Source organism: Salvia splendens, chromosome 15 (assembly GCF_004379255.2).
Source record: "Salvia splendens isolate huo1 chromosome 15, SspV2, whole genome shotgun sequence".
Taxonomy (NCBI): domain Eukaryota; kingdom Viridiplantae; phylum Streptophyta; class Magnoliopsida; order Lamiales; family Lamiaceae; genus Salvia; species Salvia splendens.
The window spans coordinates 21,386,888-21,401,386 of NC_056046.1; the positions used below are offsets into that span (position 1 = coordinate 21,386,888).

General features: G+C 34.8%; 1 protein-coding gene across 1 annotated transcript; it reads left to right on the plus strand.

The window, feature by feature from the left end:
• The first annotated feature begins 2,326 nt into the window (after positions 1 to 2,326).
• On the plus strand, positions 2,327 to 9,145 carry LOC121768523 (ubiquitin carboxyl-terminal hydrolase 17-like). The gene is made up of 11 exons (XM_042165061.1): positions 2,327 to 2,872; positions 4,130 to 5,303; positions 5,399 to 5,487; positions 5,800 to 5,885; positions 5,980 to 6,124; positions 6,207 to 6,321; positions 6,474 to 6,631; positions 7,577 to 7,661; positions 7,743 to 7,955; positions 8,151 to 8,212; positions 8,295 to 9,145. Exons 1-11 carry the CDS (start codon positions 2,589 to 2,591, stop codon positions 8,668 to 8,670), a joined length of 2,787 nt encoding a protein of 928 aa, XP_042020995.1. The 5' UTR covers positions 2,327 to 2,588; the 3' UTR covers positions 8,671 to 9,145.
• The last annotated feature ends 5,354 nt before the right edge of the window (positions 9,146 to 14,499 follow it).

Genomic DNA, 14,499 nt, shown 5'->3' on the forward strand with positions numbered 1-14,499 from the left:
GTGATGCATGCATTAGGAGTTTTATTAATTTAAAGTTGTCAATTTACTTTGCATTAAAAATGTTAAGTAGTTGTCGACTGCTGCATTATAAACCGACATACTACTTAAAACTTAGAAAACTACGCAAGATACTTTATTTAATTTAATTTTTTTTGTGGGTTATCTTATCCTTAATTTTTTTATATTTTGTTTCTTTTTATCTATAGTAATTTGAGGCACGTTTATATTTGGAGAGGCAACGACGCGACTTGAATAATACCCTTAACTTTAATACTGAAACTTTTTATACTACACTCCCGTTCCATTTTAAGTGGATCATTTCTTTTTCAACATAAGATTTTACATAATAGTATATTGTTTTATAAGTTAAATGGAGAGAGGAAAAAGTAAGAGTAAAAAAATAAAGAAGATGATGTTTATATTTTAAGAAATACTCCCTCCGTCCCCGAATAAGAGTCGCTAATTTCCATTTTGGGTCGTCCCCCATTAAGAGTCAATCTTTATTTTTATCATAAATGGTAGTAGGCCCCACATTCCACTAACTCACTCCACTCATATTTTATTATAAAACCAATATAAAAATGTGGGTCTCACATTCCACTAAATTTTTAAACCAACTTTTCTCTACATTTCTTAAAACTCGTGTCCGGTCAAAGAGCGACTCCTATTAGGGGACGGAGGGAGTATGTTATTTAGAGTGTGTCATGTTAAAAAGAAAAATGTACCAATAGGGTGAAGGGAGTACTAAGTTGTATTGAGATACTACTCCTTTGCTTTTGATTTTTTATATATGTAATGGTTTGAGATAAAAAAAACTTAGCTTCAATATTTTTTATTATTATTTATACATTGACTATTAGCTTGATATTTTTTATTTGAGCATTTTGTACTACGTAAAAAAATTATTATATTATATATCTAGTACCTATACATTTATTCGATATCCATAGTGATTGTTCGATTTGTTAGATAATATAATTATAAGATGTAGTTTATGATTGAATTGTGAAATTACTTTAATTGGAATAGAGTCTCTATGACTAATTATCATATGATTATTCATCTAGGATTGAGTTGCGAGACTCAATTTCATAATAGTAGTATATATTTAATCTCGAGATATAATCTTGTAAATCAAACAATGTTATAAAACAGTACTCCTATTTTACTTATTTTTACTTTCCTACTCCTACTATCCTAACTACGTACATAATCATTTCTCGTACTCTATGACTGTAGTTTTGAGATTTAATTAAATGGACATTAACCTTTTAAATAAGAAATATATCATAAATAAATTTTGAGAAAAATTGCACATAGGTCATAGAGACTCATAATATATCTACGATTTAATTTTGGCCTTTTTAAAAATTCTGACAAATATGATGATGCTCACAAGATCTAAGAGTCAGTTATGGTTTATTAAAAGTTTAGATAAAAATCTAAAATGAAGTTCGAGATAGGATGGTGCTAAGTGCTAACCACTCAATTTAAGCTCCAAATTAGATATGTTCACAAGTCAGCTATGAGCTATGATCTTTAAATCTCCAGATGGTGATAATCAAAAGTTAAATGTGGTATTATTTCAATCTCCACATGCAAATAATATTCAAAAGTCAAATATTAGTAAGTATTTGGGTCAATTCCACGTCAATCTTTAATAAAACATCATCAAATGAGAAAGTAGCATTTCTATTATCTATTCCTAAAATTAAAATTTAATTGGCGAAGTGGTTGAAATAAATTTAACTTAAATTATACCATGAATTATTTAGATCAAATAATAAAATAAAGATTTTTAATAATTGTAAATCACGAAATAGAGTGATCTACATAAACTTCCAAGGAGTCAAACCCTAACTAGGATTTAGGAAATGCATCAATGCATAAAGAAGGGTCCAATTTACATATCATAACTTCACTCGAGACAATAAGAATAACATTTCCTTTTTATGAAGAAAAGAATAAGAATTAATGCATGCACACTTATGACTTCACCATTTTAGAAAGCAAAACCCTGGCATTTAAACTAAAAAATATTTCATTTTGCATATTCAACTTAGGAAAAGAACTATACTCCTACAACATAAAAATACTATTATCATTAAAAGTTCTTGATAATAATTTTTTTACTAATACATGTGATACAATAATTTAAACTTTAGCTAAAAACAGAAAAGACACAATCATAACAACCCTCTATTCATTTTTAATAATCCCTTTCTGTGACCAAAATCCAACATTATATGCATCATTATAAGTTAATACCAAAATTTAATAAATGGAAAAAGTTGGAAAAGGAGTAGAAATTCCACCCAACCAAACAGGGTGCTAATTCTAATCTCTATCTCTATTTGGGGATTTTTCACAAATCCACTCACCAAAATTCCCTTTCTTCCAATTTCAATTTTACCTTCCTCATCCACCACCGTCCACCACCACCGCCGCCGCAACCTCCACTTCCTCCTCCACCTCTATTGCTCCTCCAGACCTCTATGTATTTCAAAAAAATCCGGTTTTTAGGGTTTATATTCAGCACCTTGTTGATCCTTGCAGCGGGTTAATTGGATTGGAATCAGAAGGAATCAATGCTAGTCATTGTCGGTATATTACTGCTTTTCGGTCTCGTAGTTCGGCACAAGTGGCGGAATGGCGCGGCGAAAAAGGAGGCGATTCTGAGGCTGGTGGCTGTCACCTCGGAAGAAGAAGCACAAATTGCTAAGCTCCAAGCGATTGAACAGTACAATTCGCAGAGCGTAGAGTACACGCCGCCCCCTAGTAATACGCTGCAGCTCGAATCGCAACATTTCTGCGCCGTTTGTCGCTGCCCCACCACCACTAGGTGTTCTAGGTGTAAAGCTGCTAGATACTGGTGAGTGATTTCGTGTGTATTTTTTTAATTTGAATTCGTATTCGCCTGTCTTTATGAACAATTTGATGTCTGATTCAAAATTTTTGGCCATGGACTGTTAGATCCTTTCTGCTTATTAGACGAAAGTTAGAATCTTTGGTTGGAATTTTTTAAATGGATTTTTAAAAAAATAATGGTGTTGATATACTAGTAAAATGGTAATGAAGATTTAGAGACATAATTTGATTGGGATGTTGGCATAGCAGGAATTGGGTTGGAATGAACGATTGTAACTGGAGATTACTGAGTTGCATTCTTTTACCAGAATAATAGCACTAGAAAAAGACAAAAAGTTCGGTTTTGTTTTGGCGGGTATATGGCATACGGTTTACAAGTTGTTGGAGATCAATATGGGGGTTAGAATCTCATAGGATTTCGGGTTGTGGAGTGGTAGTTTTCAAAGATGGGAAGTAGAACTTGGAGATGCAACGATCTATTGTCGTGAGATGCGTATTAATTTTTTTTTTCTTATGGACTTGCTTGACTGTAATCTGATTAGTAATCTGCAAAATGTGAAAACATCTAGAAAATAAAAATTCATTAAAATTTATTTCTTTCTCCGCTGATAGAATATTAAGAACTTACTTGAATGCGGTGTTTGTGTAATCGAAATTATCCGTTCAGGGATTTATTCAATGTCAAGTGGAGAATTTTGTCTTGAGCTTGCAATTACTAATAATCGAAGTTAGTTATCATATGTGAATATCTTTAATTGTATGAACTTACAAAAATTCCTATTAATCTGAGAATTGATTATCACTAAACTGCATTTTCAATATTCAAGATCTATTATTTTATTTAGGGGTAATTTCACCCCCAATAAATAATGATGAACCAAGATACCAGCTTAGCCTAACAGCCAGTCAGCCACCACATCAATCCATCAATATAATCTTAAAATGTAAAGCATCTAGATGTGAGCTTATGAACTCTTTAGTTTTTTAATCTTATGAAGTCTGTTCATGAGTTGAATTTCATTTCCTCTTAATGCATACATGTAAAATCAGTTTTTGAATAAAATATTCATGAGATCCATTTTTTACTCAACAGGAGGTTTATCAAATTATACTCTCATATGGGAATGAAAGATAACTTGCACCATCCTTTTGTTTATCAAAATCATGTACTTATTTCTTTGTTAAAAATTGTATTTGAATTCAAATTAGATATGTTATTTCTCCTCCTCAGTCATTTGATTTTGGTTTCTTTTCTACCTAGTTCTGGTAAGTGCCAAATAATTCATTGGAGACAAGGCCATAAAGATGAGTGCCAACCACCAGTTGCGTTGTATGCTACAAAGAAAAGTGAATATGTTGTGGACACAGCTCCAGAAAATCAGTTTAGCATGCATTTAAAAAATGAAAGTAAAATTTGTTCTGATCCCAGCGAGGAATGTGATGATTCAGCATCCTCAGGAAGCTCAATGTCTTCCTTCTTTTCTTCCACCAATCAAAGTGAATCGTCAGCTTCTGCTTCTACTAACGAGGACGTCGAGTGCCAGCCAACTATTGCATTACCTGCTAGAATGGAAAGTGAATCTGTTGCGGAAACAGCTCCAGAAATTGCTATGCATTTGAAAGTTGAAACTAAGATTTCAGATCCCAGGGAAGAATGTGATGATTCAAGATCTTCAGGTAGTTCAGTGTCTTGCTTCTTGTCTTCTACCGAACAAAGTGAAACATCTCCTGATGCTTATACTAATGGGGTTATCGAGTTAGAAACTCATAGCCGGCCAGATAAAACACCTTCAGTTGGAACTGATTCGTACATCCCAGATATGGTTTCCTACATTGATGATGCAAAGGTACTAAGTACATCTCATCCTGCTTGTTCGGTTAACAAGATTGATGAAAGCCTCAAGTCAACAGACTTAAAAGATAAAAGAAAAGAGGGTGGAGTTGCTGTGAGAGAAGAATTTTTATCTGCTGAGTCTGAGTTGGGAAGTCAGCCAACTAGTTCTGCAAGGACATCTTCAACTGGCGATTGGGGAAACCCAGTGCAGACATCCATGAGTAGAGTAATGAGGTCAAAATTTGCTAAGACTGCGGGCAATAATGAAATACAAAATATAGTCCGGAGTTCAGAATACTCAAAATCTTCCAAGTTATCACAATCCCATGACTACAAGAAAAATGAAGTTTGCACTGGTAAGGAAACAAAATCTGTGGCAATGTCTATGAGTTCAGGCAAGTGTCAGAAGATGCATACCGATGCTGGTACCCCTGAAGCTATTTCATTAGAAACTGAAGGTGTTCGAATTTTGTCGCAATCTACTGGCAAAGGTCTGAAATCATCAGTTCGGAAACTTGCACAGCATTTTCGAGTGCCCAAGCAATCAAAGTCCTATACACTGGATGTTGTCAAGGATTCTAGTGACAGTCATAACAATAAGGTTGCTTTTAGAAATCTCTTAAGTAACAAATCCTTAGGTTTTGGCATTACTGAGATCTAGTAGCTCTGATAAACGCGTTGCTCATGTTCTGACAGGTCATATTTTCCATTAAGCTTTTCATGCAATTATACTCCTCTGAAAATGTGGGACTTCATCCGTTTGGCCTTGCTAATTGTGGAAATAGGTGGGTGTCAAAGGTTGGTTTAAAGGTTTAATATTATGTAATATGTAATATTTTCTACGTTTCTGCTTCTGCTTTTTTGTGCATCCATTCATGGCATACATACAATATCTACACTTGGTGGGCACATGCCCTGATGGCAATACATTATTTTTAGGGCAAGAAAGAATTCAAATGATCATATTTTATGCCTAACCGACTGATTTGGTGTTGCTTGTGTCTAAATCTACAATTTCTGATATTTGGACAGCGTCTATAAAAGTTCTCATTTCTTCTTCTATGTAATACAACTTATCTTAATTCTTCCTCTTGCAGTTGTTATGCGAATGCTGTGCTGCAGTGTCTGATTTTTACTCGGCCGATTACTTCTTATCTTCTTCAAGGGTTGCATTCAAAATCATGCAAGTACCATTTATAAATAACTCTGGTTACTTAGTTTGTGGGGATCTTTAAAGTTCTTGTGATTTATGGTGAGCTTATGTTACCATGATTTAGGTCGGAAGAGAGACTGGTGCTTTATTTGTAAGTTTGAACATCTGATTCAAACGGGACAAGAAACAAACTCTCCTTTATCCCCAGTTGGACTACTGTCCCATATACAGCCAATTGGAAGAGAAGAAGATGCACATGAGTTTTTAAGGCTAGTATCTGATGCAAGTTTCGTTTTGTTTGGAATATCTGTAATGGATATGCTCATAATGATCGTGTTTATGTTATACCAGAAATGTCGTTGACAAAATGCAGTCCACATGCCTTGAAGAAGCTGGGGTTTTTAGTTCATTCGCTGAGGATTCAACCCTTATGGGTCTGACTTTTGGTGGTTACCTTCGATCAAAGGTCTGTCTCCATGTTGATAGATCTAGGATGATATGATCCTAGTTTCATACCCTCAATTATAAACTTTCTTGCAAGTTAATCAGTTTCATTGTAACAATATATACCGTAATTATTTCTCTTAATCATTGTCCATTGATACTTTGACTTGCCAGATTAAATGCACGAAGTGTTTAGGGAGATCTGAGCGGCATGATCGGATGCTGGATCTTACAGTGGAGATTGATGGGGAGATATACACACTTGAACAGGCTCTTGCACAGTTCACGTCTTCTGAAACACTTGGTGGAGATGATAAGTATAAGTGCAACAGGTACCTCAAATCATCTGTTATACTACAAATTAACAATCATGAAAGCTCCCAAAAATTTTACTCCCTCTGTTGCCACTTATGTGTCCCACTTTGACCCGGTACGGGTTTTAAGAAATGTAGAGGAAAGTTGGTGGAAAAAGTTAGTGAAATGTGAGTCCTCTTTTTATATAGTACTATTAGGGGCTGATCGGTTTGCAAGATTGTATCACAAGATTAAATATGTAGTGTGTTTGGTTCATGAGATTGAATCTCATAACTCAATCCTAGATGGATAATCGTGGAAAAATTAGTCATAGCCAACCTCCAACTAAAATAGTCTCACAACTCACAATCCTAGATTATATCTTGGTACTATTTTATCTAGGAAACCGGACACCACCTTAGATTTAGTATAATATGTGGTCCATTATAAAAAATAGTTGTAGTTGGACAATTAATAAGAGACATCCAAAAAAGAAAATTGTGACACATAATGGGGGACGGAGGGAGTATCATTTACTGTTGCCTTGTTTCCACAGCTGGCCTAAAAATAAATCAAAAGAATCACAACTGTGGTCGCTACTTTTGTGATGGATATAATATTTATGATCCTTTTAGAACTGCTATGAGAGAGAATCATTTCCTCTATCACATTGTTTTGGTAATCCTTTGCCTTCCCTTATGTGTTATGACCCAAGGAAGTGTTTGAAAACCAACTATATTTTGCTCATCTTTCTGGTTTGATCTGGCGGCATCATGCCAAGTTTGAAACTTGAAAATCATTAAATCTTTTTCTTTTACATATCTTGAATTTCAATATTGCTTTTTAATGTAGATGATTTTCATTCCTTGATACAGAAGTTAGTAATCAGTGACTGAATATTTAAACACTCAGAAACACATTGATCAACACATTTCTTGTTGAGTTTAATATAGCTTGATGCTTGTTGCGTGCTACCTTGGCAGATGCAAGTCTTATGAGAAAGCAAAGAAGAAACTGACTATACTTGAGGCTCCTAATATTCTCACTGTTGTGCTGAAGCGTTTCCGGGTAATTTAACTAAAATCTTAGGCACATTTAACTAGCATGTTCAGAATTTCTGTACATTACTGACTCTCTCTCTCTCTCCAGTCAGGCAATTTTGAGAAGCTGACTAAACATATTCTCTTTCCTGAGGTTTTGGACCTTTCTCCTTATATGAGTGCGACGGGGGACAAATACCCAATATATCATCTCTACGCAGTGGTTGTTCACTTGGGTGTAATGAATGGTGCTTACAGTGGTCACTATGTCAGTTACGTGAAGAATTCCAAAGGATATTGGTTTAGAATTGATGACAGCAGGGTAAGTTACCTTGATACTGGATTCTACCGTAACTTGGTTTCATGATATTTTTATGTTCTCTAGCAATATGTAAGGTTTCAAACTTCAAATGAAAGAATTATGAATTCTGAAATATCAAATTGTTGATATGATTATAGCAATGGGAGTAGCTAGAATAACGTGTATATGATTGCCGACCTTCCTGTTATCCTGCAGGTGAGTCGTGTGGACTTGGAGGCAGTCTTATCTGCAGAAGCATACATTCTCTTTTACGCAAGGTAATTTTGATTAGTAACTATAGCTGCATATACATGTTTCTTGAATCTGGAGATGGGCTAAAGGAAATGCTTATCCCTCTAGGCGTGCCCCAAGAGGTGCATCTTTCGCTAGGAATAGCGGTTTGTATTCGGATCCGAAAGCCAAGAAAAACATGGAGGCCATCCCTCCCATCATCAATTCAAAGAAAAAAAATCCGAAATCAAAATTAAGCTCTTCTGGTCGGAGTACAGCCAACTGGATGTCTCCAAATGATTTCGGTGGTTCTCCCATAGTAGATCCTGAGGATTGGGAATTTCAAGTGAAGCAACATAAAAAACACGTAGGGGACTCATCGAGTGATAGTTCTTCCATCTTCAGCACATCCGATGCTGGCTCGTATAGTACAGACAGCACCAAGGACTCTAGTGCAGAAGACCTCTCCGGCTACCTGTTCGGCCCTAACTGGTACCACCCGTGATGGCTTTAGTTGAAGAAGTCTCTTTCACCTTGTATTCATAAACAGACAAGACGGGGGGACCTTTAGCGAGCCAATGTCTTGTACGTGGAAGCTCCTGTGTTGATTGCAGGATCAAAGCCTGGGTTTCTCCGGCATTGTAATAAGCCGGTGGTGCAGGCGACGGGACCTGGGGGAACGAAGATATTGAGAAGGAGAAGGTAACTTCCCAGTTCCCTTTTGTATACTATAACTCTGGAATTAATAGTAGATAAATAGGCAGTCCAATAGTTGTAGAGGTAAATAAAATCACAGCAGAATTAACCAACGCCGGAAATAATTATGCCGACTATAAAGGAGGAGAGCTGCTCAAACATTTTTCTTTGTTCCTTTTTTTTGGCGTGGATAAGCCTACAAGTTGTAAATCTTCACGGCCGATTTGTATCTCAGCAACTTCTCATAATTCCAAATATGTAAAAAGCCATTTTGCCCTTTCATATATTATTTGTCTTTTCTTTTGTTTTCTTTGTGATGCTCTTGCTCTTATTCATGAAACAAGCATAGGGGGTCATATTTTCAGTTTATATCAAATTTTATTTTCTTGGCCAAATCTCTAGATTATAGTGCTGGCCTGAGATCATTATTTCGATTTTTTACGGGCCTAGCTAGGCCTGCATAAAATTATCAAGACCTACTATTCGTCCGTCCCTGAAAATTTGTCACTTATTTCCATTTTCATCAGCTATCTCTAAAAATTTGTTACCTTTCACAACTTATTCCTACTCATATTTTATTATAAAATTAATACTCTCTCTATCCCAACTAAGTTGATATAAAACTTTTGGGCACGGAGATTAAGAATTTGTGTTGAATAGATTAAATGAAAGTAAAATAAAATAGGGAAGAGAAAAAGGAGAGATAAAGAAGAAGGAGAGAGTGATTGGATGTTTTATTTTTTGTCAAAAGGGAAATGACTCAACTTTGTTGGGACGTCCAAAAATGAATACGACTCAACTTAGTTGGGACGGAAGGAGTATATAAAAGTAGAACTAACTATTGACTTTTTTCAACCCACTTTCTATTACATTTCATAAAATTTGTGCTGAGTTAAATAGTGACAAATTAATAGGAAAGGGGGAGTAATATAAGTCCAACCAGTCCATTTGGCCCGGGCAATATATCTACCTAGTGTATGAAATTAGATAGTTGAAATATGTTTAATTATGTTAGCATTCACTATGGAAGGGCCCTCCCAAAGAGTTCCATTTTTAATTTTTCTACGCCAGCATTTTATCCCACTTATTCTTAAGGGCTTATCTCCCTGCAATGGAAGGGACTATCTCATTTCCCATTCATTTCCACATCATCAATAGAGTGAGAAGAGCGGTGATGAATGTGAATAATGGGGTATGGAGGTATATATAGAGGGTTAAAAATAAATTTTAAAAAATTAAAATAAAAATTGATGATCGGCCCTATCTCTACAATGGATTGCTGATAAAAGGCCTTATGGGGTCGGCTAAAGCCGATACAATGGCTCTATGGGGTAATACTGTGAAGGCGGATGATCGACCCCTCTTCCTTAGTGAGGGACCGCTCCGGGAAAGTTGTGCATGAAGAACAAGACACGCCCAGCGACCGCTACAAAGAGTCCAGAGAGTTACGGGATGATAGCCAGCGACCGCTGAAACAAGTGCAACGACCGCTGCCCAAAAGTCAGAAGCCTCGGACCAACCCACAGCGACCGCTGGCCAAGGTGCAGCGGCCAGCTAGGAAAAAGCGACAAGCAGTTTTTGCCCTACATTCTCTCCAAGATTTACCATATTTTGCAATTTTTTTCCTTATTTGAGGAGGATGAATTTTCAGCTATAAATACCCCCTCAATCTTCATCATTAAGATCCTCTTTTTGTAACATATTTTTAGATTATTCTATCATGTGTAACTAAATTCATAGGATTCTAGGGATGTGTTAGTAACGACTTTGGTTATACAATTTCTTTTTCTATTTAATATCCGTTTTGTTTTTACTTTGTTTCTTCCTTAAGTTGTTGGATAATGCTTCACGTCTGAGTGACACATTCTGTGATGATTTAATATAACTTGCTACATAATCGTGAGAGGAGGTTGGCGAGTTAGGTCCACTTAAAAGACACTGCAATTAGCTTCCTTTAAAACGACACTGTTAATTGAGAGTGATGACTTTTCAAGGGTCTTAGGAGCTTTTAGGAGTTACGTATTTAGGATTGACAACTCTAATGTTTGTAACCAACGTTTGCATTGCAAGAGCATAAACTAGGTGACTCGTTCTATCAAAGTAAGAACTGTGCTAGGGTATTGTAGTTGGAATTTGTATAACCATTACTGTGAACGCACATCCCTGGAATTCCCTTATCTCTATACTTTTATCTCCATGATTTATTTGCAATTGGTTGTTTGTTGCTTTTAAACTTTTCTTTGTTTTCAAAAATTCCCAAATCTTTCGGTTTTCCAAATATAATTGAGTTTTAGTAGATGATAGACAGTATGTGCCTGTTTTCCCCGTGATCGATATCCGGTACTAACCTTTAGCTATACTATTCCTACTCTGTATACTTGCAGGTATTTATAGTGCTAATAAAAAGTGCATCACATATTTATCTTCTTTTTCATAAAAAATCATTCTTCAAGGAGAAAAGTATTTGAGAATGTATTATACATTTTCCAATTTTAAAACTGTATATTTACCTCTCCATCAATGGGAGGTAAAATCTTATAACTTCCTTGTTTACTTTATTTTCATTAAAATTTATTTTAAAAAAGAGAAAATATTTGAGAATGTATTATACATTCATGTTTTGGAATGCATCTTGTACAAAAAAATATTAGAAAATAATTTACCTTTCTATACTTTTTCTTTGGACTCTGTTACTTTTTTGGAAACTAGTGTTAACACCCATGCTATGCATGGGACAAAAAAGTTCAAAAAATTAAGTGATATTGACATCTAATATCATGAAACTTTCAAAAAGTTGGATTTTTCCCACGAACTTTAAAATTGACAAATAATATCACGAACTTTACCCCGGGTTTGTTTTTTCCCATGAATGAAAAAATTCCCACAAAAAAATAAGGGATAACAATTTTGAGAGCTTCAAGTTTTTCAATCTTTGAAGATAGTTTTTCTTGAAGCACACCCTCCAAAATTGTTCTTCAATCTATTAAAATAACATGAATTTTTCATTCGTAGGAAAAAACAAACTCGGGATAAAGTTCGTGATATTATTTGCCAATTTTAAAGTTCATGGGAAAAACCCAACTTTTCAAAAGTTTCATGATATTAGATGCCAATATCCAAAAAAAAAATACATAATAAAATGAAAAAAATAAAAAAAAAGTGTAAATAAAGATCAAAAAGTAAAATAAGATAATTTGAAAATCCTACATACAATATTTGGACGATCATCGGATTTTAGTCCCTTAACCCCAAGAAATCTACTCCCTCCGTATTAAAAAATAGAAACATTTGAAACGACACGGGTTTTAATGCACAATTGGTAAAGTAAGTGAGAAAAATTGGTAAAGTAAAAGAGAAAAAAAGAAAAATGAGTAAAGTAAGAGAGAGAAAGAGAAAAAGTAGTGAAAGTAGAGTTAGTGGATTGTGGGGCCCATGTCCTAAAATAGAAAGATTCTAAAGTTTCTATTTTTAAGGAACGACCCAAAATGGAAATAGTTGTTATTTTTAAAAAACGGTGGGAGTAACAATCTCTGGCCACTTCGGATTACACGTAAATGTAATAAACAAATTTGGATAACAAATCCATCTACAAATAGTCATCGCATCTTGGTAATTCTGGATCATAAATCTTGCACCACTAACAGAACTGGAAGGCAGAATGATTCGTTTACCATGCATCGAACCATTTGTCTCACCTCACAGTATAGCCTCCGCCAAACCACTATACATTTATCACGTAATTTTTTCTGCTGGGTTCTAACAAACAGTAGACGACCAGTCTCAACCATAGTATAAGCATCAACAACAAATTATTGGAATAAATCAATATTTAATTTGAAAAAATTAGATTAAAGTACTTTAAATCAAATAAAAAATTTGAATACACTTCAATTATAGAAAACGTTTCAGTAAACAACATAATAATAGAATTAAATGTAACATCAACATCATCACTATAGAATATATAGTTTTGACTCTTGAAAATACAACATACATTTGCCCATGACTAAAAGCATGCATTTTAGAAATAGGCCAATATGAGCAAGCAAATACTAAAATACAGTAAAATTTTCATAATTAATATACTCGCTTTAGCCGAATTTAAGTTCAATAGATAAGAGTATATACATACACATATTCCAATATTTTGAGAAGCCTAAAATTTTAAAATATGAGTATATATATATATATATAGGGGAGCGTTATTCTCCTTTTCACATCTTAGATCCTTTTTCCTTCTTAATATTACGCGTTAGATCTAAGGCATCAACGGATCAGATTGATTCTATAAAACTGGTTCCGTGTTGCATTATAGAAGGTGGTTGTATGCATTACAGGGTTATTATTGACATTTGACGGAAAAGTAACTGCCACATTTTGGTATCTGCGAATAATGCACCACATGGTCATGAGTAATGCATATAATTGACTATATAATGCACAATATGTGAACTGCAATGCATACGAATAAGATGTACCATGTTATGATGTTTGGACACACGTTTCTTGTTTCCCCTAAGGGTTTAATAAGCTTAGGGGCTAGGGTATAGTACGTAGACACGTATGTAATCTTCACATGGTAACGAGTAATGGATATAATTGACTATATAATGCACAATTTGTGAACTGCAATGCATACGAACAAGATGTGCTGTGTTATGATGTTTGACACACGTTTCTTGTTTCCCCTAAGGGTTTAATAAGCTTAGGGGCTAGGGTATAGTACGTACGCATTAATAACAAATTATAAAACGATACGAATAATTCACCAAATTGTCACGAGTAATGGATGTTATTAACTATATAATGCACAATATGTGAACTGCAATGCATACGAATAAGATGTACCATGTTATGATGTTTGACACACGTTTCTTGTTTCCCCTAAGGGTTTAATAAGCTTAGGGGCTAGGGTATAGTACGTAGACATTACTAACAAATTGTTGTTATTGGAATATACGTATGTGCATTATTTGGTTTAGGTAGTGCATTATGTAGCTGTTAATTGTCATTATCTCAGTATATTATGCATTATTAGAGGTATTGTGTATATGGGTTAATCAACGGATTGAAGATTACATACGTGAATTTAGTAATGTCTACGTACTATACCCTAGCCCCTAAGCTTATTAAACCCTTAGGGGAAACAAGAAACGTGTGTCAAACATCATAACATGGTACATCTTATTCGTATGCATTGCAGTTCACATATTGTGCATTATATAGTTAATAACATCCATTACTCGTGACAATTTGGTGAATTATTCGTATCGTTTTATAATTTGTTATTAATGCGTACGTACTATACCCTAGCCCCTAAGCTTATTAAACCCTTAGGGGAAACAAGATTGTGTCAAACATCATAACACAGCACATCTTGTTCGTATGCATAGCAGTTCACAAATTGTGCATTATATAGTCAAATATATCCATTACTCGTTACCATGTGAAGATTACATACATGTCTACGTACTATACCCTAGCCACTAAGCTTATTAAACCCTTAGGGGAAACAAGAAACGTGTGTCAAACATCATAAGACAACACATCTTGTTCGTATGCATTGCAGTTCACATATTGTGCATTATATAGGCAATTATATGCATTACTCGTGACCATGTGGTGCATTATTCGTAGC

Excerpts from the sequence above, each read along its gene's own strand:
- LOC121768523 (XM_042165061.1), top strand. The coding sequence starts at position 2,589 with ATGCTAGTCATTGTCGGTATATTACTGCTTTTCGGTCTCGTAGTTCGG. Across the intron at positions 2,873-4,129 it reads TGTAAAGCTGCTAGATACTG|TTCTGGTAAGTGCCAAATAA; the intron begins GTGAGTGATTTC and ends TTTTCTACCTAG. Across the intron at positions 6,322-6,473 it reads GTGGTTACCTTCGATCAAAG|ATTAAATGCACGAAGTGTTT; the intron begins GTCTGTCTCCAT and ends TTGACTTGCCAG.